Below are 25,670 nucleotides of genomic sequence, written 5' to 3' on the forward strand. Positions count from 1 at the left end.
GTGTGTGTGTGTGTGTGTGTGTGTGTGTGTGTGTGTATACATCCCATTGCTTCTGTTTCTCTGGTGAGACCCAATGAATGGGCTGGTGTACAAAGAGAATCACCAGGCTCTTTCCAGTTTTAAGTCACCAAGTGAAGGCCTCCGAAGGGCTGTGCTCTGACCATGTGGGAGGCTGGCACTTAGGTTAAGTGTCGGATTCCACTTCAGTCCTGTCTCCAACACCTCAACTCTCAAACTTTCAAAGACTCTGAAGACTGGGGATGTGCAAGAATGGAGCCATGCCTTGCTAACAAAATGATCACACCCAACATGGGGGCCTCCTAGGCAGCTGGGCAGGCTGGGCCTTGGGACTCAGGAGATGCTTGAACAGTATTAGAAAGGAAGGAAACAGGTGGCCTTTAGGTGGACACCCCTGTCACTCAGCAAGTCAGGAACAGGCCAGGGCTTAGGAACGCTCAAGTGAAGAAAAATGTGTGTTTACAAAAGGCCTGAACACAGTAAGCCCTAAGCAACAAGCCTGTGGCCAGACCCCACCCCCAGCCCTTCTAGCTGTTTCTGACCCCACCTTTGTTTTGTTGAGTCTGGGGCTGTGATTTCATTCTGAAACATGTGCCAAAGGCCTCTGGGAAGAGATGACCTTAGCAGATTGCTGGGGTGTCCCTTCTCTCTACAGCCATGTACTGGAGTGATGACCCCACTATTATGCTCAGCCCATCACCTCTGCTACCTCCTCCTGTGCTAACTGACAGAGACCGTAACAGTCAGATACAGGATGAGACTGACTGATGTAGAAAGAGTCTTGGGAGGAGGAATGGAAAACAACTAGCATATGAAGACGGCTTTATGCATCAGACCCACCCAGGCTTGGGCCATCTCCCAGTAGGGTTCTGCAGGGGGAGGAGGCTTATCACTGATTGCATAAAAGTAATTGTCAGCACAAGACAGTACGTTGGAAATCATCTGTACAACTTGGGTGGAGGAAGACTGGGGGGAGGGGAAGTAGGAGAAAAATGAGGGAAGGGGTATCAAGTTTGACAGAAAAGTACTTATCACCTGATGGCAACCCCTCTGTACATCAGCTTGACAATAAAAACAATAATAATAATAATAATAATAATAATGTCAGATTTTATTGTAAACTAACTGCAGACTGTCTTCTAAGAGCCAAGCATACGTTATAAAATCAACCAAAAAATACTTGCATTGGCGATGGAAAGTCAAACATTATCAGCAAAATCATTTCCTTAGAATACATGACCTTTCACTCACTGGTATTTCCCACCTGGAGAAAACTTTCACATAGATCCTGAAGTCAAGTGGGGGTTCCCGCTCCCCACGCAGGGGCTCCCACCCCAGGTGCACTAGGACAGTGTGTGCTTGGGAGACTTGAATGACAATGACAATGTCTCTGGAAGGAAAGACACAGCATGAGATGGGGCACTGCCTCCCACATTGGCACAGCGCACTGGCCTCCACCCTGTGATCCGTTTGGGCCAGTCCTGGGGCTTGAACTCAGAGACTCATATTCTCCTGGGCTTCTTCTGCTCTGGTTTAATGCTCTACCACTTGAGCCACCCAACTCTGCTTCTGGCTTTTTAGCAGTTAATTGGAGATACGCATCTCATGGACTTTCCTGCCCTGGGTGGCGGTCTTGGCCTCCTTCATCTGCTCTAACCGGAAGGGGTGTGACATCCACAAATGCATCCTGGCATCTTCAGGACTGTTTTTCTTGGGGCGAAGCTGGCCCAGGTGTGGAAAGAAGAGGAGTGTGCTTGGATCACATGGTTTTTTTGTTTGTTTGTTTGTTGTCAGTTGTGGGGTCTGAACTCTGGCCTGGGTGCTTTCCCTCAGCTCTTCAGCTCAAGGCTAGCATTCTACCGCTTGAGCCACAGTGCCACTTCCAGCTTTTTCTGCTTATTTGGTGCTAAGGAATCGAACCCAGGGCTTCAAGGATGCAAGGCAAGCACTCTACCACTGAGCCACCTCCCCAGCCCAGATCACATGTTTTTATTTCCTGTGCCTCAATGCTTGTGGCTCAGGGAAGGGATGGGAAGGCCACAGGGCCTGTCTCTTGCAGAGAACTGTTGACGCCATCTTTCCGCTAACCACCCAACCCCATCCCTGCCTTACCCCAGTCCGTCAGAAGACTGCCAAGCACAGTGGAAAAGCCACTGTATGGACACCAGCCATGCCTGGGGACAGCAGGGTGTCCTGAGGGCCAAGGCGGTGACCAGGGCAGAGCACCCAGCCCAGGATCTTCATCTTTGGTGTCTTGGCCACCAGGATACCCAGGCACCCTTGGGGGGGGATAGGGGGCACCTCCCCCTGGAAAGCAGGGACTTTGCGTTCTGGGTGGGCCGATGGGTAAGTGATTAGGTCTGGCCAGGCCAGGCCAGCCAGGGGTCAGCTCTCATAAAGGACATTCTCTGACCCTCTGCAGGTGTCTTCCGGAGGTGGAGATGTTGGAGTACACGGTGGACTGGCTCATGCACATCTCATCTTGCTCACAGCGGTCCAGCTTGGGGCAGAAGGGAAGGACCTGGGTGCAGCGGGATGAGCAGAACGCAGTGCCCAGCCCCCAGGGAAGGCCGTAGACCGCCGAGGCCCTCGCCGTCTCCTCAGACTCCTCCTGGATCTGGTTCCATGCCAGGAGACCTCGCTCCTCCGGAGATCCTGAGGTGAGACCGCTAGGAGTCAAGACTGGTGATGCTCAGTTCCACCTGACGGGGGCTGCAGGAACTACCAGCGACTCCTCCAGGCACTGGTGAAACCTCCCCTCCATGCCTGGCACAGGGTGCCCCCTCCCCCACCGCTTCCTCCTCCTCCCCCTCTTGTCCCTCCCCATCCTCCACTCCCCAAACACCATCTCTAGGGACACAGCTCAGCTCCTTGCATCTGGCATTCTTATAGTGTCCAACCTTGGGGCATAAAGAGGGAATCGTAGCGCTGCTGAGGAGCAGCCGTGTGGAAAGCAGATGTGAGTGGGAAGGGCCTCAGGAAGGCTGGGGAAGGAGGCTGAAGAGGGGAGGATGCAGAAGAGAGAAGAGCTGGGCTCCAGAAGCCATCCATGGAGCCTGGCACACAAGCCAGCATTCTATTTGGCTGGTTTCTGCTTCTTTACCCTATTGGCCTGTGCATTTCTTGAAGGCAAAGATGAGTCTTACTTTCCTATGCACATAGCAGATGCTCTGGATTCTAACCAATGTGAATGAATGAATAAATACGTTTGTTTTCTGTTGCCAACTAGTTTGTAGGCCCTAAGGGAGCCTAGTGTGGCTTTTGTGTTTTGTTTTCTTTTGCTTCTGGTGTATCTCCCAATTTTGGACCCTGCTATGGACTGAACTGTATCTCCTCAAAATTCTTATTGAAGGAGCTAAAGATATGTCTGTAGCCGGGTGCTTCTAATTCTAGCTACTTAGGAGACTGAGATCTGAGGATCACTGTTCAAAGCCAGCCCGGGCAGGAAGGTCCGTGAGACTCTGATCTCCAAATGACTACCAGAAAACCAGAAGTGGCACTGTGGCTCAAGTGGTAGAGCACTAGCCTTGAGCTGAAGAGCTGAGGAATGGCGCCCAGGCCTAGAGTTCAAGCCCCACAACCAACAACAACAAAAAAAGGTATGTCTGTACTTGTCTTTAGAGCAAAGATAGAAACAACCTTTAAAGAGATTAGCCCAAAGGCCTTTAGGGTGGGCCTGGACCCAGTCTTCCTGGTGTCTTCGTAAGAGAGAAATTTTCGAATATGTGGGGAGACACACAGAATGCAAGTGCACAGAGGAAAAGCCAGATGAGAATGCAGGAAGAAAGCAGCCATCTCAAGCTCAGGAGAGAGACCCCAGGAGGAACCAAACCTGCCAACACCTTGATCTCAAGGGTGCAGGAGAGAATACATTTCTGGCCTTTAAGTCATCCAGTATGGGATGTTTTGTTATAGCAGCCCTCGATGACGAATACAGACCTTACCTTATCCCCTCATGAAGGGGACCCAGGACTCAGGCTCGCCCTGTGGCCCAAACCCTGATCATCTACCCACTCCACCAGCTCACAGGAGCTCCCTACCTGGAATGGTGTTGTCCAGGAGAAAGCCCAGAAAGCCTCCGACAAACATGCCTGTAGTCAGGAGCACTTGGATAACCTGGTCCAGTTGAAGAATCCCTACAGAGAGAGAGAGGAGTGGACAGGTTGGGGATCAAAGACCCCCCCCCTATTCCCACCCAGGGGAGGATGACCGTCTGGAGGCAGAGAGCACTCACCTGTTTGCAGCTTCTCAGCATTTTTGTTCACCCAGTTTGGAATGGCGAGCCCGCAGTATATGGAGAAGCCAAAGACGAAGAGGTTCCTAGATGAGTTCATGTCCACGTACTGAGGGAGAAAAACCCCAGAGGCTGGCATGGGCCATCCGCGGCTTACCATCCATGGGCACCACAGCCGTTTCCCCCATGTTTGGATGCCTTGTTTCTTCCTTGCATTTGGGGGCCCCTGCTGCTCTCATCCCTCACCCCACCCCATTCTGTGTACCCCCACCCCATGGGGTCCTCTCGGGGTGGGGGGTGCTTTTCTAGGAGTGCCTTGCCATTCTCACCTGCAGGTTGGAGATGCCCACAGCACTGATGACCCCGAACATGACGAGAAACATGCCTCCGATCACCGGGGGTGGGATGGTGGCAAACGCTGCCCCGATCTTCCCAAATACACCCATGAGGAGCAGCACACAGCCCGCGGCGACAATCACCATTCTGCTGCCCACCTGCAGCACCCAGGACAGGAGCACCGGGGGTCAGACATCCCCCAGGACCTGCTGCTCTGGTCACTGGGTGTGGCCTCTGAGTAGCAAGAATTTACTGCTCATTCCATTTTTCTGTGAACCTAAGATTTCTCTAAAAAATTTAAGTCTTAAAGATAAAAGAGGGCTGGGAAGGTGGCTCAGTGGTAGAGTGCTTGCCTTGCATGCATGAGCCCCTGGGTTCAATTCCTCAGCACCACATAAGCAAAAAGAAAAAAGCTGGAAGTGGCGCTGTGGCTCAAGTGGTAGAGTGCTAGCCTTGGGCTGAAAAGCTGAGGGACAGTGCCCCGGCCCAGAGTTCAGGCCCCACGACTGGGCCCTCCCCCCAAAAAAAAGATAAGAGTTCTGATTTTGAGGCATTCTGTATCATTCTCAAAAGTTAGGGCTGTCCTACAAATGTTCTTAATCTCATCACGACACTTCTGTGGGTGAATGTAGATAGCTCTTGAATCTGTTATGCATCCATGTATGTCCACATCTAGCCTGAAAAGATGCAATGATGTAGTTCTAGTTTTTCAAGATATAAAGCTTCAGGATGCCCGGCACCAGTGGCTCATGCCTGTAATCCTACCTGATCTGAGAATCACAGTTCAGAGCCAGCTCAGGCAGGAAAGTCTATGAGGCTCTTATCTCTAACCACCAAAAAAACTAGAAATGAAGCTGTGGCTCAAGTGGTAGAGCGCTAGCCTTCAGAAAAAAGCTCAGGGTCAGTGCCCAGACCCTAAGTTTAAGCCCCAGGACCAACACACACACACACACACACACACACACACACACACACACACACACACACATACACACACACGCACACACACATACACACACACGCACACACACACGCAACATGGTCATGATGCTGTATTTAATGTTTTGGGTTTTTTTTTTTTACCATAATGAAAATCTTTTAGAGATACTCCAATGTCTATTGAAGTCTTTTTATGCATCAATGAAGTAGCAGATTATGCATTTGCTTGTTTTGTCTCTTTCCAATCTCCTATCTTGTTTATCTGCTTTTATTAGACATTCTCACTTCATCAGAATGAATGCTGCTTTGCTTCTAATCTTGACAATTAATTATAGGAACAGAGACATGACTTCAAGAGATCAGATTGGTTTGCCAGGCTCAACTAATGCCCTTTGGATTTGCTGATGGTCTGACAAGTATGGCAGTCATCCCCTAATCCTATTTCTACGCATGCTCTTCATACAACCCTAGAGCTTTTTTTTTTTTGGGGGGGGGGGAAGGGGGCGTTCCTCAGGATTGACATCTGGTACCCACCCACACTTGGAGAGAACCATGAAGACAATGTCATTGCCAAAGCTGAAATGCAAAGCAATACTGAAATAGGCCACAAGGGGGACTGTAAGGCCAGAAAAAGCAAGTGTTTTTTGTCCCAAGTGGTTCCTTCCACGTTTATCTAACCTCCTCATTTGAATTGTAGTTTATTCTCTGTGTGCCATTATTGCCCACTCTTTCCCTCTCCTCTAAAGGGCCCACAAAAAATATTTGTTTTCTATTCTGCATGAGATTTGTTCCCTTTAGTGGAAAAAGCAGTCTTTGCTGCCTCATGCTTAGATAGCTATTCTTCTGTGTGGGTCAGAGGCCCTCCAGGGGGAAAATGCTCACTTCACCTGCACTAAAAGACTCTTAAAGTTTGCATCTCCCGTGCTATGGTCCACAGCACTTGCTGTAGGCTTGGGTCCTGGATCATGGATGTTAGCTTGGGCTGTGGTAGAGGTCACGGGCAGGGAGGTAGACAGATCAATTCTGCAATGGTGCACTGTCCCCAGGCTGCCCCTCAGAATCCTGGAGGGGAGGGAGCCTTAGGCAACCCAGGTGCAGGGGAGGGGAATCTGTATTTTTCCAAAGCTCACAGGACTTGTGCTGTGAACCACAAGAAAGATTGGGAAAGCAGCATAATAATACTACTTTTCCTAAGTCATTTCGGAAAGCACCAGTCTAAAGAATTGTGGCTGACTTTATGGAATTTCACTGTAGAAAATGAGAGTTCATAAACAGATTGTAAACAGAGTACAATCTAATCATAAGTGGGTTCTAGAAAGGTCCTCAGGAGTCATGTGGCATACAGATTAGTGATGGCTAAGATCCTAGGAAGAGAGAATGTGAGCCACTAATGCAGTTGCTGGCCCTGGGAAAGTTGAGATGAGGACAAAATAGAAGCCTGGGGTGAATCTTGGGACAGCAGGACGGTGTGAGGGAAGGGCTGCTTTCAGTAAGAGCAGGACTGCAGAAGTCAGGGTGGACATGTGTGAGCTTCAGAGACCACTGAGCATGCGCAGGTCCGAGGGACATCAGGTAGGATTATCCAGGGCACAGTGAAATATTCAAGGTTGGGCAGAAAGTAACAGACTTTTTTTGTACATACCAGTACTGGGGCTTGAACTCAGGATCTCATACTCTCACTTGGCTTTTCTCTTTAAGGCTGGCGCTCTTACCACCTGAGCCACAGCTCCACTTCCAGCTTTGTGGTGGTGAATTGCAGATAAGAGCCTCATAGACTTTTCTACCCCAGCTAGCTTTGAACCATGCTCCTTAGATCTCAGGATCCTGAATAGCTAGGATTACAGGTATGAGCCACCAGGGCCCAGCTAGTAAAGAACTTCTTTAGTGTTCAGAAAGCCACCAGGGCCTGTCAATGAAAGGTAAAGTGTCTGCCATTTGGAATTGCCACAATCAGAGGTCAGGCACAGAAACCACAGCCTCTGCAAAGCACCTCCAGATTTGCAAATGCATTGCCATGCGTGGCAGAAGAGACTCCACAGATAATTGAGTTAAAAGACCCGACTGTGGCCCACACACTCAGAGTCTCCAGAGAGGAACCCAGCTCTGTCAACACCTCCATTTTAGCCTCATGAAACCCAGACCCAATTTCAGATCAGTGTGGGCTGTTGGAAGCCATCACTCTCTGATGACTGGCTCTAGCAAAAACAGAGAAGTAACTTCTAGAGTGGCAGATTCAGGATCCTAGCCCATCCCCAGACACCACCTGTAGCAGCAGCCTTACCCTGGTGATGCCCAGCGCCCCGACGTTCTCGCTGTAGGACGTGGTGCCATTCCCTGTCCCCCAGGCTCCTGCCAGCAGGCAGCCGAGGCCCTCGATGCCAATGCCACGGTTAATGGCATGCTTCGGAGGGGGCGGGGCTCCTACCAGCCGGGCACAGGCATAATAATCACCCACAGACTCCACCATGGAGGATATCACCCCAGCAATGATCCCGAAGACCCCCGCCAGGCTGATGGTGGGGAGACCCCACTGCCCTGAAGTGAAACACAGGGGGAAAGGATAGTCAGAAGAAGATCCTAAGACCAAAGTCATTCCTTTCCAGGGGTCTCTGCGAGGTTTAAGGATGTGGACAGTTGCTCACAACGGCCCAAAGGCCTTGTCCTGCTAAGGTGCTCTGGCCAGAACTTGTGTGCAGAAAACTGAAAATGGGGCCTCTTCCCAGGGGAAGCTGAGGCCCTTCTGGAAGGCCTGGGGCTGTCTCTGAGGCCTAGTCAGCCCTCCTCCAGCCCTGTTGGTATTTATACCATGAGCCATAGGATAAAGAGACCAGAAGCGAACTAAGGGGAGCCCTGGTCTCCACAGAAATGTTTCATTCATCCCCAGGCCTTCTTTCGGTTAGACACACTGATTCCATGAGGAGATCAAAGGTCTCTCCCTCTCTCTTTCTCTCTCTCCTCTCTCCCTCACTTCCTCTCCTTCCTCCCTCCCTCAGCCTGTCCCTCCCTCCCTGCCTCCTTCTCCCCCATAAGTCTCTGGGTACCGGACAAGACAGAGGAAGACTAGGAATGTAGCCCAGCTCTGAGGAAGGGCTGAGAACACCTCTTCAGAGTCAGACATTGTCTCCCTGGGCCTGCCCTTCCTTGCCAATCCATCCTCAGCTCTCTTCAACTCTCCAGCCAGTGGAGAGTTGAAGAAATGTATCCCAGATGAGAAAGAGCATCCATCTTCTCCTTACCTGGGTAAGGGAAGCGGAACCATGGGGCCTGGCTCAGGACGCTGCCCTTGGTGTCGGTGCGCGCCTGATACCCGTAGGCGGTGGGGACGGAGGGGAAGGTGTTGGTGACAGTGAGTGTGAAGCAGATGAGCCAGGAGATGCAGAGAGCTAGCAGCACCTGCCGGAGGGGAAGGGGGTCACTTTTCATGCCTCCCACCCCCAACAGCTCCTTTGAGATGAGGCCCTTGCTGGGTTCTGGCCCCCGCTGGTGAAAGCAGGGACCCGCTGTGCATGGCTACATTATCATGCTCAAGACACTGGCTGGAAACAGAAGCAGAAGATAAACTATGGGCAGAGTTCCAAGCCACTGGGAAAGAGAGGCCCAGCTCATCCTGTACAGCAAAGGACAGCAAGGTTACCACGTAGCTCTCTTCTCTGTTTGCTGACCGGGTGACCTGGAGCAACCACTCGGAGCATCCGTTTCCCTATCACTACCCTAGAATTGTAAGCATCGCTCTGCAGAACCTAAAATAGTTTCTCGCAGTGAGGTCCTCAGATGCATAGATTCTAAGTCTCTGGGGGTGGGACCCCAGAATTCTTCTCAAATGGTTTTTATGTACTCTGAATTTTGTTGGTGGTGGTGGTGTTCACGGGGCTTGAACTCTGGGCCTGGGCGCCGACCCTGAGCTCTTCAGCTCAAGGCGAGCGCTCTACCACTTGGGCCACAGCGACATTTCCGGTTTTCTGGTGATTAATTGGAGATAAGAGTCTCATAGTCTTTGCTGCCTGGGCTGGCTTTGAACTGCGATCCTCAGATCTCAGCTTCCTGAGTAGCAAGGATTACAGGGCTCACTGGTGCCTGGTGCACTCTGAATGTTAGTCACTGGCCTGTGGAGTCGCTGAGGGCTCAATAAGATCATTATGATAGAGGGGCTCTTTTGTTTGTTTTGTGTTTTACGATGAGAAATAGAGGACTGTTAAACCTGAAGACTTACCTATGTGATGGATAGCGATACCCATGGAACAGAGTAGAGTGAGTTCAACAGAGACCTCTCCAAAAAGAGGGGCACTCGGGGACTGCCCAAAAGCCGCTGAGGAAGACTGTGATCTAAGTAGCTGAGCCATTTGCTTGTCCTTAAAGGGGAACCCTGCTCACTCTTGCAGCCCCCTGTTCTGAGGGCAGACAGCAGGGGAAAGGAGAAGCCTGTCCCACACTGTCCTCGGGGGTCATACCCCACCCAGCTCAGGCCCCCTCCGGTCTCTGGGAAGAGGCCATTGTAGATTGGGGAGCTTTGGATATGGGATCACTTGGGTGCAGGGAAGCTGCCCTGTGCTCTCTGAGCGAGTCAACAACTAGGAATTGGAAGATGGGGGGTGCTTCTTACAGGGAACACCTGAAACAGGTAGAACTTAGAAGTGTGACACCTCTTCTCTCCTCCATAGACAGGCACAGGTATGGCGACGTTTTTCAGGTACTGAGAAAACAGCACAATGAGGAAGATGGTTCTGGAACAGAAACAAGCAAACATACCGGTCATGATGGGCTGGGCGCGTTGGGGAGGGGGCTCATCAGGCCATGGGGAGGGGTCGGGGAGCTGAGCTATTACACATCCCTGGGACCTGTGGCACAGGGGGAGGGCCCTGCCATCTCTGAGAAGAGGCTGTGCCAGCTCTGTAGGGAGCTGTTGGTGACTGAGGAGGATTAAGGGGGGTGGGGTGTAACTCTTCTGAGTGGCTGGGCAGTCAGATAGAGCAGCAGGTAGAGCCAATGAGACCTAAGTCATAGACTATCTTATTATTTCTTTTCAGAATGTCTGATAGCCCTCACACCTCTCTAACCACAAAGGATAGAGTGGGTAAGAATGCCTCCCTAAGTCCCTTAAAGTTTGAGGCTTCATTTCCAAGGTGCTTCCCAAGCCCTCTAAGCTGGGCTGCCATCATTTTCCTCCTCCGCACACACACACAGCACCCCAGGGCTGTCTCCCGGGATCACAGGCTCTCAGACCCCAGTCCCATCTCACAACTATAATGTGTTTGAAAGTTAGGGCTATTCTTCCTCAGTGAAATCATAATTGGGAGCTGGCACCAGTGGCTCATACCTGTAATCCTAGCTACTCAGTTGGCTGAGATTTGGAGGTAGAGGTTCAAAGCCATTAGGGAAAAATAAAAAGTCTCTGAGACTCTTATCTCCAGTTAACCAGCAAAAGCTAGAAGTGGAGGTGTGGATCAAGTAAAAATAAGGGATAGTGCTCAGACCCTGAGTTCAAGGTAAGTACCAATACACACACACACACACACACACACACACACACACACACACACTTTTTGTAAACCCTACGTATATTTATACACTGCTTGTGATTAATTCATTACATGTGAGTATTAGTAAGATTAAAAATTAACAGTAATTATGAATTATAAGAAGCAACATCGATTTTTTTAGGTATATTGATCACAACAGAGTATTTATCTATCACAACGGTCTTCCGATAACCTGGAATCATTCCTCGGAGGCCATCACCCAGCAGAGAGGACTTGGAGGACAGACAGTCCTTTCCAGAGAGCACTTACAAGGAGGAAATCCCCCAGTGGATCCCGGCGTCGTTGCCCGCAGACTCAAAGAGAGGCAGGGCCACGAGGGAGATGGTGGGGGCAATGGTCAAGGGGCCGATGAAACGCATCAGGAAGCCAATGAGGCCTGAGAAGCCGACCAGCATCTGCACACAGGAAGCAACCATGATGGCACCCTGCAACTGAAGGGAAAGAGCAGGACTCAGTGCAGGCCACGCCCACCGCCAGGCCACGCCGACGGCCACGCCCACGGCCACGCCCACAACATCCCCTGTAAGTGATGCAGGCCAAACATGGGACCCACAGGAACGAAAGGAAAGGGAGCCTGGCTCCCCCCTCCGCCCCTCCCATCTGTATGTCCCACTGGCTGTTGGACATTTCGACTTCACAGTCAACTTTTCAGGAGATCGCTTTCAAGACGACTTTGGGATCACAGTCATGACGCCAACATCTCGTAACACCTCCTGCTGCTATTTTCCCCCCTGCCCTCCTACGTCCTCTGGCAGGAGGAAGCGAACTGGTTCTGGGAAGGACCAGTTCGTGAGCACGTCGGGTGGGTGGCCAGACGGCTGCTGAAACTCTTCCAGACAAGCTGTGAACAAACGAGCCCTGCTGTGTTCCCATGTAGCTACGATGAGAGACACTGGGGTTTGAATCTTGGATCATTGTGGCGTGTCCGGGGATGTTCTTCTTCTTCGGGGCTTTTTAAACAATTACCATTTAAAATGTTAAAAAAAAAAAACCAAACCATTTAAGCATGGATACTACTCAAAAACAGATAATGACGACAGACAGACAGACAGATAATAGATTGTTGCTGGAGTTCTGTTTGTTTTATTCTTAAATTTCCTTCTTCTCCTTCGTTGTATCTTCTTCTTGTCGTAATCCCTGTTGCTTCTTAAATTAGTTTAAATCTGTGGATCTAATGATCCCTTTCAAATGGATAATCTCTTGCTTCTGCTGATTTTCCCTTATAATACATTATCTCTTGGTGTGAAATGAAACTTATTGTGAGTTCGTCTTCAAGGAGATTGCTTATTTCAGTGGGAGTTTTAGATTCCTCGGGAAATGGAAGTACCGGACAGTGTGGTCTTCCATTTTCTTCTGCTGAGAAGCGTGAGTATGCTGCAGGACCAGTTTGTAACTTCTGAGCAGGAGACATTTTCCACACACCACAGAGCTGCAGAGTGGGAGAGGTTTTTCCCTCATGCAAATCTCTGTTCTAACACTTCCCACAGACCCCTGAGCAGAATGAAAGGGCTTCCTTGCCAATTCGCCGGGCTGAGGGGTAGATGATTATAGACTGCCAGTCACTGAAGGGATGCCCTTTTAGGATCCCAGCTAGCTGATTGTTAAACTCTGATCCTTTATCTGGATCTGATTCCTCAACATTATCAAAATAATTTCCACATGTGCTTCTAGAAAGCACCATTTTGCCATAGTTTCAAGCTCAGGTACCTACTTGAGTCTAGAGTTTGTCCATTATTTTATATTGGGCTCTGTACAGTTCCCGACTACTATGGCATTGGAAGGTGAGTTTAATGTATTGAGCACTGAACTCAGTTCCCTCTTTATTTCCCCCTCCCCCCCACACACAACCACTAAGTCTTCAAAAACGCAATCATTGTTCACTTTTCCCTCTCTCCTTGGTTCCTGAATCCAGGGAGTCGTTACCCTCCTGTGGGTGCCATGTTCACATTGCTTCCATCTCAGACTAGTACCAGGGTGTGCAAATGGCCTGTGGTCATGAGTCATTTCCAGACTTAAGATGTGCATGGACATGGGGAGTCTACTCTTTTTTCATGGACTCAGTGAATAAAACCATTCCATCAGTTCATAAAATGCTGAGACTGCAAGGAACTCTCTCATTCACAGCACTGGTAGAAAATATTTGACCAACAGAGGGAGCTAAAATGCCACACATAGAACTGGGTTTGCCGTAGATTGTTGGACTCTTGGAAGTAATGGGGGGGGGGGGGGTGGGCGGGGAATGGAGATAACGGACAGCCTTACACCCAGGCAGGAGGAAGTGGGCCTGAATTCTAGGCAAACTTGTTTCTATTAAAAAACAAAAAGCAAAACAGAGAGGGCTGGGAATCTGGCTTAATGGGAGAGTGCTTGCCTAGCATGCATGAAGCCCTGGGTTCCATCCCTCAGTACCACATACACAGGAAAAGCTGGAAGTGGTGCTGTGGCTCCAGTGGTAGAGCGCTAGCCTTGAACAAAAGAGACTTAAGGATAGTGCCCAGGCCCTGACTTCAAGCCCCAGGACTGGCAAAAAAACAAAAGAACCACAACAAAAAAAACCAGAGCAAATACTTCTGATTTTGTAAGTCACATGTGCTTCCCGCCACATACTTTTCTTTTAAATGTTAAAAAAAAAAAACTATTTTAAAAATCACTATTGGTTGAATATAAGTCTGAGAACAGGCCCTGGGTAGGATTTGGTCCTGGAATCATTGTTTGCCGACTCCTGCTTTAGGGGACTCTACACCCTCCCTAAACACAAAAACAAAGAGCAAACACACAGGAAACACAGGTGGTCTCTCACTTGCACTCTTCCTCTGTGGATCATGCGAGAACATTTCCAAGAATACCTATCCTCACTCTCCCATGGCTTCCAGCCCAGTGGCCCCAACCCCTTTCTTTCCCCCATCACCCTGTTTCATGTTCTTCAATGCACTGGGACTCCCTGAAATGTCTCTCTTGCACTTTCTTATAAGTTCTCTCCCTCCTCCTCCTCCTCCTCCTCCTCCTCCTCCTCCTCCTCCTCCTCCTCCTCCTCCTCCTCCTCCTCCTCCTCCTCCTCCTCCTCCTCTCCTCTTCTCCTTCTTCCTCTTCTTCTCTTCCCCTCTTCTTCCTCCTCCTCCTTTTCTCCTTTCCTCTCCCTCCATCTCTCCCATCCTGCTCCCTCAACCGCAGGCACTAGAATGCTAGCCCTAAGGAACACTAATAAGAGTTAGTTCACTAGCGAGAGCGCTAAGGGTCTGCATCTGTCTTACCTCCATCAACGTTCTTCTTGGCAGGGAGTTGGATAACAACGTTGACCAAGTGAATCAGCTCTGGCACCTCTGTCGTGACCCTCCCCCACCCGCCTCAGGCTCCCATTACCTCTCGGACTCTCTTTTGCCATTCTTCTGTGAATTCAGGAGAGCTGGTGTTGGCCAGACTGGCATTGAGTGTCCACTCTGGGCATTTCCAGGCTGGGAGAGAGAGCATGGCCAGAGAGGGCGCCACAAAAGCAAATGTCCCCCCCTGGAGAATGGGCAGCCTGGAGGAAGGAAGGGAGGGAGGGAGGATGAGAGTGCGTGGCCACTCTTGCGATCCTCCTCTAGGCCTCCTGTGGGGCCTTTGCAGCACAAGCCCTTACTCAGTCTAGAAGCAACAAAGGGGTCCTGTTCTGTCCAGTTCCAAGGAGCTCCTGCCAGGCTCCAAGACAGACTCTGCAATTTGGGGCAGGTAGCAGCAGAGGGCAGGGGGGAAGATACCCAATCTCAGTCCTGGGGACACAAAGTCGGGAGGAGGAAGTCAGGTACTGGGATACAATGTGGAACCATCAAAACTGTGGAGAGTGGGTACCATCTCAACTCCAGCCCCAGAGACTCCTCCCCAAAGCCCAGATTTCAGCCCCACCCCCTACACACACACACACACACACACACACACACACACACACACACACACACACACAGAGAGCTCCATATTTCCTAAAATATGAGATTGCCTAAAATCTGGATTGCCAGCTCCTTTGTGTTCCAGAAACCATGGACAACCCCGGACCTCTGCTTCCATGGCTCCTTCTTCTCACATAGGACGTGCGAGGGCCATTTTTAGATGTGTTCTCTACCCCCCAGCAGTCTGCTATACTGAGCAAGATGTGCAGTATCTACCTACTTTAAGAACGAATGGTGGTGTTTAAGGGTTAACAACTGACTCAGGGCTCTTGGTGCAGAATCCCAGCATGTAGTCACTGGATGGGTTGCTTTCATTGGTGCTACTAATCATTTTGAAAATGTATCTTTCTAGGAAGGAATTGAAAATCATCATGCTGAATAAGCCAAGCCCCCAAAAGTCAAATAGCATGGGCTTTTTTTTGTTCATTTGTAGAACTGAGAATTAGAGTGATGATGATAATGATATGAAGATAGTATAATGAAACCTACTGAAAAAAACACAGGAGGGAAGGGAGGAATGTGACTATAACAGAGGGATGTACAATACATACAATATACTGTATGCATGTATGGAATGATCACATTATAACTCTGTATTTTTAATGTATGCTGATCCAAAAATCAAATTTAATTTAAAAAAAACAGCTAAACTGTTTTATCTGTCATATGCAGAGGCTAGATCTAAAACACATGGGCACATGATCACTTGTATAGGATTGTATGCATTCACACACAGTGAGACCAAAGGAAGATACTCTTAGGAGAAGACCATAAAAGGACAATTTCTATGTGCACCTGATCATATAAAATAATGCTCATTGAAATGAACTCCAGGAAATGGAAACAAGAAGTCTTTTTTCTTTGTTGTTGTTTTCTTTTTGTCTTGTTTGTGCATTTATCTGTCTTTGAGAGAGTAAGGATGGGCACAGAAATGGAGGGACAGCAAATGCAACAGTGGTGTTCACTAGACACTATGTTGAAAATGAACCCTACAACTTGTAGGTGGGGATGGGGGGAACAAACAGAGAGATCAAGGGAAGGAGTGACCTTGACCTTACCTGACTTATGACACTGTAACCCCTTTGCATATGACTTTTATCATAATAAAAAATAATACTTTAATAATCAGCTAAAACTTGAAGAAGAGGCTTATCTTTCTAGTATTGTAAAGTCGGTTTCTCTCCTTCATTCTTTATTTGGTTTTCGTTTTGTTGTATGTGATATGGACAAAGGGCTCTAGCGATGTCTCATCACTTCTGTGTTAACATGAGCTATTTACTTATACTTCCCTTTGTCCCAGATACACTGGCAATACACTGAGGCACAGCACAGCCCTCCCCTGCTGTCCCTCCACCCTCCGGTTGCTTTTCTAATCTGCTCCTTCCCATCCCCACTATATCTCACTGACACCCAGCTCCTGCAACCAGCCCAGGGGCAGACCAAGCCTTCAGATGGACTAGACTAAATGTCATTTTCCATGATCAGCCTCGCCACTCCCCAGGGAAAACACAGCGTGGTCTCCCTGACTAACCCCTTCTCCCTTGACCTTCACCAACCCTGTTCTATGTGCGAATTGATAGTAGAGAGAGCAAAATTTTCCTTCACAACAATGGCTTGCATGGTCTTCAAAGAGGGTTTAAGTGTCAGTGACTGCCATCTTAGAAATGCATCTAAAACATCTGAAAGACTTGTGTCGTATGTGTGTGTGTGTGTGTGTGTGTGTTGGTTTGTATTTGTTTTTGTTTTGTTTTGGTGGAGGGATTGGCTGCTGGCAAAGGCACTGGAAAGGGTGGGGAGAGGGGAGGGAGGCACACACTATGTGAAATTAACATCTAGGTTTATTTAGAATTTTAAAGCTACTCCGGGCTTTGCTATCTATCACTGGATCTAAAAGGCTTCTGGCTGGAGAGGGTAGAACCACATTCTCAGCATGAGGAAACACCGAGGAAGCACCCCTGAGACTCACCAGAGGGGCAGAGTCCTGACTTTGTGGTCAGGGTCCACAAGCAACAGGTGCTTGTGATAAGAACTGATAGCAGGATTTAGAGTAAGAACACACTGCTCAAAAAATTCATGTTAATAATTACATGGAGTTTCTCTATGTCTCTCTGTGTCTCTGTCTGTCTGACTGCCTCTCTCTCTCTCTCTCTCTCTCTCTCTCTCTCTCTCTCTCTCTCTCTCTCTCTCTCTCTCTCTCTCTCCCTTCCTCCCTCCCTCCCTCTTTCTGTGCTCTCTATTTTGGCCCATAAATTGGAACCATCTAACCAGGAAGTACTGAATGCTGTGCTTTGACTCTTCTCCCCAACCTCGCTCGCACTCCTTTGCAAGAAAGGACTGACCAAGAGCCTGCAAGGAGCCCCTCGCTCCCTGTCTCGCACATCCATGGGCCTGAGGTCCTGGACACGCAGCCTTACACACCTAGGCATGGCGGATAAGCAAAGGCAGGTGAATCCCTGCCTGGGCAAGCACAAAGCAACCCTCTAATGAAGAAGGATGAGGTACAAAACTCTAGCACAGTATTTGATGTTGGTATAATTTGTGGAGGGGACGGGAAAAAAACAAATCGTTTAACTAGGGATCAAGGTGGAATGAGATGTACAAGTCGTTATGTTGAAAAACAAACTTCACAATTTTGGCGGGGGGGGGGGGAGAGGAATGTGAAAGGAAGGGAAGGGGAAACAAAGGAGGAGGCAACAATGCTTGATAAGAAATGTACTCATTACCTTGCCCATGTAATTGTAATACCTCTGTACGGTATTTTCACAATAAAAAAAAAAAAACACACAACTCTAGCTAAGTGCTATGGAAGGAAGTTACATGGTGCTTCATAAGCAGGGAGCAGAGAAGGTGGCCCAGGTTTCTGGTGACAAGAAAAAAAGGGAAGGGATATTTGACCCGATGTCAAAGGGACTATGACCAACTTTGCTCACCATGCTCCATCACGCTCAGTGATCTCAGCAGCTCTGCACTCAGTGGCTCTGCCCGTCTCCCAACCTCTACCTCTAGCTGGTTCGCTACCATTTTCCAAGTGCTGTGGCCTCTGTGATTTCCCAAGCATAGACCACTGAATCTCCATCTGTTATCAAGCAAAGTAGTATTACACTTACGATACTAAAATAATTTATTACATCTGAGTTTCCTCTTTCTTGCTCTCCTCCTCCTCCTCCTCTTCCTATTCCTCCTCCTCTCCTCCTCCTCCTCCTTCTTCTTCTTCCTCTTTCTTCTTCTTCTTCTTCTTCTTCTTCTTCTTCTTCTTCTTCTTCTTCTTCTTCTTCTTCTTCTTCTTCTTCTTCTTCTTCTTCTTCTTCTTCCCTCCTCCTCCTCCTCCTTCTTCCCTCCTCCTCCTCCTTCTTCCCTCCTCTTCCTTCTTCCCTCCTCTTCCTTCCTCCTCCTCCTCCTCCTCCTCCTCCTCCTCCTCCTCCTTCTTCTTCTTCTTCTTCCCCCCTCCTCCTCCTTCTTCCCTCCTCCTCCTCCTTCTTCCCTCCTCCTCCTCCTCCTTCTCTCCTCCTCCTCCTTCTTCCCTCCTCCTCTTTCTTCCTCCTCCTCCTCCTCCTCCTCCTCCTCCTCCTCCTCCTCCTCCTCCTCCTCCTCCTCCTCCTCCTCCTCCTCCTCCTCCTCCTCCTCCTCCTCCTCCTCCTTCTTCTTCTTCTTCTTCTTCTTCTTCTTCTTCTTCTTCTTCTTCTTCTTCCCTCTTCCTCCTCCTTCTTCCCTCCTCCTCCTCCTCCTCCTCCTCCTCCTTCTTCCCTCCTCTTCCTCCTCCTCTTCCTCCTCCTCCTCCTCCTTCCCTCCTCCTCCTCCTCCTCCTCCTCCTCCTCCTCCTCCTCCTCCTCCTCCTCCTCCTCCTCCTCCTCCTCCTCCTCTTCCCCTCCTTAGGGTCTTATGATGTATCCTCTAACTTTGCAATCCTGTGCCTCAACCTCTCAGGCACTTGTATTATAGTTGTGAACCACAACACCAGCATGAGATTCTCATCTCTTTGAGGGCAACAATCTCAAATGAATTCCAAGGCCCACTCAGAGCAGGCAAGCAGGAGACATAGGGGTAAAACCTAGTAAGGTTTTACCTGATTTCAGGCTACAACCCATAGTGCTACAGCATTGAAGTTGGAAGTTATACCCAGAGACAAAGACCCCCAGCAGGCTTAGGGACCCAACTGAGGCTGAGGGACCCCCCTGGCCTGTAGCAATCTTTCCTCTTAGAAAAGAGATCCCTTAGTTGATCCTAGAACGTGCATACCACCTCCACTTTTGAAGAAAGACATCAGAACTGCTGGCTTTTAGTATCATACTCCCAAGTGTTTGTGTCTCTCCAAAATTCATATGCTAAAGCCCTAGCCTAATCTGGAGGTAGCTGGAGGTAAAGCCTTGGGAGATATTTAGCTTTAATAGAGTCAGAACCCTCCCCCGCCCCAATGATAGGCTTCACATCCTTGGGAAGAGAAGAAGTAAAATGAACAATCTCTCCAATATGAGAGTTCACAGCAAAAAGACGGGCCAGCTGCTGGCCAGAAGAGGACCCTCATGTGCACCCTTCATGGTGTACACCTGCCTTCAGAACCATGGGGGTGGGGGGAAGCATTTCTGATGTTTGAGACACCTAGTCTCCCGTATTTAATTATGGTCATCTGAGAAGGTCATGACACTTAGTAAGCAAGTTCAGTACCACACAGGTGAGTCACTTTATCTCTTTATGCTTAAGTCTCCTCTTCTGTACAATAAGACTAAAAATCATGCCTGCTTCGAGTGGTATCATGATAATTATCTGTTTGACAAACTATACAATGGGTTACAGAATGCTTACTATCTATTAGTCTCACACTGGAAGGAGGGGTGGTTAAGTTCCTAGGCTGTGCCCAGATAGACAGACACAGAGATGGGGCGGGGGGGGGGGGGGGGGGAAGAAGGCTGGGCTCCAGTGTTCAGACAGGAGTCTCACCTCACCTACGATGAATCACACAGTCAACCTAAGGTTTTCTGCTTTGCCACAGTGTCAACCACAGCATTCTTTGTTTTTCTCCATACCAGAGGGATGAAGTATGAGGAAATCAAGTGCAAATAACCCCCATGGGTCTGAAGCGAAACAAGGAAACGCCTGTAGCCTGCCCTGGTTGTATCTGCATCTCTCAGAGAGGTCAGCAAGTCCTGACGGGAAAGAGGAAAGATCTGAGGGGAAGAAGGAGAAGAGGGGCTGCATGGTAATTTGGAGCATAATTAAACTTGTCAGCTATGACTCATCCAGATTTCATTAAAGCACCCATGGAACAGATTGTAAATCAAAAATCAAAGTTCAGGGGCAATCACATCATTGATAAAGATGATTGAGGAAGAAATTCCTGACTATCTGGCTCCATGCTTTGCCCTCCACCGCAGAACCTACCACGCTCTTTGATTTGTCTATCTTGAGTCCATGAGACACTGCCACGATAAAGAGACATCATCACTTTAAATCTTTCCCTTTCCCTCCTCCCTTGTCTCTCTTGAGTCCCTGACATTAAAATGCATAAGAATCATCTTCAGAGCCTGTTAAAATTTCCAGAACGCCGCCGAGAGGTTAGTGAGATTGGAAAGTGCAGGAAGGTATGCTTTTAACAAGCTCCTCAGATACTGCTGATGTGGATAATCCAGAGTCCACTCCTTTAGTTTTGTTTTCAGAGATGGCATCCTTCATTGCAGAGAATTCTAGAACTCTGTGTCTTCGTCACCTAATAAGAGATGCAATGTGTGGAGAGGGTGAGAGTTTTGGAAGATGCCTATTATGGAGGCGAAGGGTCTTGTGCCAAATGCATTGTCCAAAGAAGAACTTCAAACTCAATAACTCTCTAGTATAGTCGGAAAAAACTGAACATTCAGAACAGGGGTTCAACCAGCTTCCAGCCTGGCAGTTAGAAGAAAAGCTACATATCTTACACTGAGCTAGGTAGGGGCTGTGTCTAAGACCCAGAAGGAAAGTTTACATGGGAAGAAAAGTGGATGTTAGCACCCAGGTGTCCACATGGTAAAGGAGATAAAAAACACCACACAATATGGATCGCCCCAGTTAAACAAAGGCTAGGCAGAAAACCCAGCATGAGTTGGGCCTTTACAAAAATCTCACAAGAAATGTTTCTTTTCTCTGAAGACTTAGAGGAAGAATATTCCACAAGAACTGAAAACCTTTGCATATGCTAAAAATATAAAAGAGAATATGTTTTTCACAGAATTCTAATGGAAGACAAATGATGACTTGAATAAATGAGAGATACATCATGTTCCTTGAAAGAAAAAAGTCAATATTATAAGGATGTCAATCATTCCAAATTAATCTGTAAATGAATCCAATTGCTGTCAAAATCCCAATGAGATACATCATTCCATAGGAATATAAATTAGTGCAGCCACTGTGGAAATCAGTATGGAGGGTCTTCAGAAAACTAAAAATGGAAACGCTGTGTGATCCAGCTATGCCATCCTTGGGTATAAATTCAAAAGAGCTAAAGTCAGCACACAACAGAAATGCCTGCACACCAATGTTTATCTCAATACTACTCACAACGAACAAGCTTTAGAATCAGCTGAGAGCCCACAACTGGATAAATGGATAAAGAAAATGTAACACACACACACACACACACACACACACACACACACACACACACACACACACACATATACACACAGAGAGTGAAGTATCATTTGGCCATAAAGAGGAATGAAATGATGCCATTTTGCAAGAAAAGATGAAACTAGAGAACATCAACTCAGACAAACGACATGCTTCTTCTCGTATGCAGAATTTAGATTAAAAGGCAAAAGGCATGAAAAGTAGAAAAGAGAGCCTGAGTGTACCCCTATCTTCCCCTACTCTCCTGGGGATTGGCAATGCATGGGGAGCTTTGGTTCTCTCTTCCTCTCTGCCTGTCCCTTTTGGTGGCATGGGTTTCCGTGCTGGAAGGAACAGCCTTTAGCATTGATAGCCAGCAACAGTCATAAATCATAAAGCAGAGCCTCAGAAGCTGTCTTGGGCTTTCCCAAGGTACTCACTAGCAGTTCCTGGACTTAGGCCCCAGGCCCAGGTTCACAGAACACAGCTCACAAAGTATCTTCTCCTTATCTAAAAAGCCTTGTAACTAGTTATCCACCTCCACTCCCTTTGGTTTTATGTATTCTAGAGCATGTGCTTTGGAGGAAAGTAAATGGCAAATAGAAACATGAATGGTGAATTTGAATCACCATAATTCTACAACTGAGAAATAACTATTAACCTTTGTTCCAGTTTCTTTAAAAATCAATAACTGCATATGCCTATTGGCCCAGAGATCATTCACTCATATATCATGGAAACCACCCACAAAGCACCTTCAAAGTTTCTTCTAAGGTTTCCTCTATTCTTAAATAGATAACTATTGACACCTCTCCGCATGGATTATACTGAGCTTTACAACAGTAGTGAAAAAACTTGAAACAACTTAATTATCCTTTTAACAGGAAATAATTAAGTAAATGAGAATATATTCTGTGGAGTATTAAGTGATCAGCTTCCAAAAGGTTCTATGTAGAGATGTGCTTATTGAAATGGAAATACATTGAGAATATATTGTGTAGGTAAATGGGGGGTTGTTTTAGCACAGTTAAAATTAAGTATAAATATATGTGTATATATGTGCATATATATACATGTATATGTATATGTATATGTATATGTATATGTATATGTATATGTATATGTATATGTATATGTGCTGTGCATGGAAGATCATTCCTAAAATCACAGCTTCTTGGGATGGGAGGAAGAAATAGGAGGATCTGGTTTTGTAGCCAGCTCAGGCAAAATATATGAGACCCTATCTGGAAAAAAACCAAAGCAAAAAGGGCTAGGGGCATGTCTCATGTGTGCAAGGCCCTGAATTCAAACTCTAGTACTGCCAAAAGAATTTTTCTTTTCAGTCATGGGGCTTGAACTTGGGGTCTGGGTGCTGCCCCCGAGCTCTTTTGCTCAAGGCTAGCATTCAACCACTTGAACCGCAGAGCCACTTCCAGTTTTCCAATTGTTAATTGGAGATAAGAGTCTCATGGACTTTCTTGCCCAGGCTGGTTTCAAATTTGTATCAGTCTCCTGAGTAGCTAGGATTACAGGCATAAGCCACTAGCACCCAGCCAAAAGAAAATTTATTTTTAATGAGAGGAAAGCAGGTATCTGGTGGTTCACGCTTGTAATGCTAGCCACTTAGGAGGCTAGGATCTGAGGACTATGGTTTGAAGCCAGCCCGGGCAGGAAAATCCATGGGACTCTTATCTCCAATTAGCCAGCAAAAAGTTGGAAGTAGAGATATGACAAGTGGTAGAGTGCCAGTCTCGAGCAAAACAAGCCAAATTAGAGTGTAAGACCCTGATCTCTCCCCATCCTCTCTCTCTCTCTCTCTCTCTCTCTCTCTCTCTCTCTCTCTCTCTCTCTCACACACACACACACACACACACACACACACACATACACACACACAAAGAGGAGGGCACAAAATTGTATATGTAGTGCTAGCCTCTTATTTTGATGTGAAAAACAAGCATCTGCATCAGGTGCTTCATCTAATTTAATTTACATTATGTAATTAATTGTCAAAGCTTTGGTAGAAACCAAACAGGTCCTCTTTGCAGAAACACGAGGTTCCCAGTGGAAAGGAAGTGGCGTGTTGACACTGTGTTGAGGACAAAGACCATTGTATCACCACCAGGGAGGGTCACATGCTATGCATACTCAGAAGCCTGGAGATGACTATCCCTTATGGGGTGTTTGTTTGGGAAGTGTGGAGTCTAGAAATGAAGTCACCATTTGGGGATGGATGAATCTGGAGCGTGTAAGTGGCTGCAATCCAACTCTGTCTGCTTCACCTACTTGATGCTGGCTTCTTGGAATCAATCCAGTGAGCAGGAAAGAATGACATCCCAAGGATTTTCTTCCCTACATCCCAGACCACCTGTGACCATCGAAACACCTCAGATAGGAGCTCTTTTGTTTTTTCTTTGTCGTGCCCTCCCTATCCCACTGATTCTTCCTCTTATTTAAACCTAAAGCAAACCGAAATGCATTCCATTCCTGTACTCACCATGGGCCTTGGCCACACAATAAGCCTCCTTTCTCTGCCCAGTTACTTATCTCTTCATTTGGCATCTTGGGGAGAGTAGCCAGACCTGACGTGGGAGACGCAGTTTGAGCCTGGGGCCCCCGAATCTCCTGTAACACCCTAACTACTGACTAGTTTGTGCCTGTCAAAGAGCACATCAAAAACAAGGCCTAATTTGAACATTAAAATTCAGCCACTAGGAGCTGAAAGTAAATTTGGAAACAAAACAACTACCAGAAAAAGCAGCGAGCTCCCCTTCACCTCTTCCTTTCCTACCAGGATAGTCGGCCAAAGAGGGTGTATCAGCTCCCACCTTTGCCTTTGCGATGGTATACAGCTGCCGTCTTTTCACAAAGGGCTACAGAAACAGAGTTGGAAGGCTTGTCTGACAGAAGTCTCAAAAGTGAACCACGGAACCTGTGTCTTAGGTAGGCCTAGGTTGCATCTCCAAATTTTAGAATATGTCACCCAGAACCATTGGCTAAAGAACAGGGGTTGCTACACCACATGGCTATGTGCCATCTCCCAACTCAGAAAGTATAAAGCCTAAAGTCTTTGCTACCATTTCCTGCATAGTATTTCTCTCTTTTTCAATTTCCCTCTACTCCATCCTGTTATCCTAAAATCAATCCTTGCTAAAACTTCTATCTTGTGATATTCTTCTTGTAATGAGAGGCCTTGAACTCCTTTTCATATGTAGATACCTCTGATTTTATGTGGAAACTCAGAAGCTGAGGGAACACCCCACCCCCCACCTGCCCCCACCAGCCCCGGCATCTGGTGACAGTAGGACCTGGGTTATTTCTCTGTCAACCTGCTAAGTGTCTGTAATATTAGAGGTGGAAATGTGGAGTTTTTTTCTTTTATGGTACTGGGGATTGAATTTAGTGTATCAAACTTGCTAAGGGATCTATTACGTATATCACACACTCCAATTCAGACTTTTGAATATTATTTAATTCAAAAATCCTTTTTTTTTTCCCTGATGGTTCTGGAGCTTGAACTCAGGGCCTTGGAGCTGTCCCTGAGCTTCTTTGTGCTCAAGGCTAGAGTTCTACCACTTGAGCCACAGTGCCACTTCTGGCCTTTTCTAGTTTATTGGAGATAAGAGTCTCACCAACCTTAAGCCTCCTGAGTAGCTAGGATTTCAGGTGTGAGCCACTGGCACCATACTAAAAATCTTTCATCTTAAAAGACTTGAAAACTGAGACTTAGCAAAAGAAGTAACTTGCTCAAATTCCCATGATACAGAGCTAGGACTAGGGTTTGAGCCTCCATGTTTCCAAGCTTGAAATTTATTCATAATTAAAATGAATAACATCTTGGAACAGAACCAGGAAGTAAAGGCTACCAAAAAAAATCAATGAAAACAGCAAACATTCCTTCATTACCCTCTCTCTAGTTTTTTAGATGTTAAGTAAATTACAATCTTCTTGAACCAGTAGGGAAATACTGAATAAAAAAGCATGTCTGGCAAAAGGTTGCCCTAAATGTTCTCTTTTCTACATATTTTGAGTAATAATAAGACCCATAGTTTGAAAATAGACTGATCCTAACCCCATTGTCTTCATGTGTGGAAACTTAGCAAG

General features: G+C 47.5%; 1 protein-coding gene across 1 annotated transcript; it reads right to left on the bottom strand.

Moving 5' to 3' along the window:
* Nucleotides 1-1,193: 1,193 nt before the first annotated feature.
* Nucleotides 1,194-14,532, bottom strand: LOC138810144 (solute carrier family 23 member 2-like). The gene is made up of 6 exons (XM_069997318.1): nucleotides 14,425-14,532; nucleotides 11,314-11,495; nucleotides 10,128-10,248; nucleotides 8,764-8,920; nucleotides 7,810-8,062; nucleotides 1,194-2,564 (listed from the first exon to the last, which is right to left on the bottom strand). Exons 1-6 carry the CDS (start codon nucleotides 14,530-14,532, stop codon nucleotides 2,411-2,413), a joined length of 975 nt encoding a protein of 324 aa, XP_069853419.1. The 3' UTR covers nucleotides 1,194-2,410.
* Between the last annotated feature and the right edge of the window lie 11,138 nt (nucleotides 14,533-25,670).

The sequence above is a fragment of the Dipodomys merriami genome, unplaced genomic scaffold (genome assembly GCF_024711535.1).
Source record: "Dipodomys merriami isolate MVZ:Mamm:240054 unplaced genomic scaffold, mDipMer1.0.p SCAF_5, whole genome shotgun sequence".
Classification (NCBI taxonomy): Eukaryota; Metazoa; Chordata; class Mammalia; order Rodentia; family Heteromyidae; genus Dipodomys; species Dipodomys merriami.

Bases quoted from the DNA above. Each gene is read 5' to 3' on its own strand.
- LOC138810144 (XM_069997318.1), bottom strand. From the start codon at position 14,532: ATGCTCTCTCTCCCAGCCTGGAAATGCCCAGAGTGGACACTCAATGCC. The intron at 11,496-14,424 runs GTAATGGGAGCC...CTTTCCCTTCAG, and splicing joins GGCAAAAGAGAGTCCGAGAG to TTGCAGGGTGCCATCATGGT. The intron at 8,063-8,763 runs GTAAGGAGAAGA...GTTTCACTTCAG, and splicing joins GTTCCGCTTCCCTTACCCAG to GGCAGTGGGGTCTCCCCACC.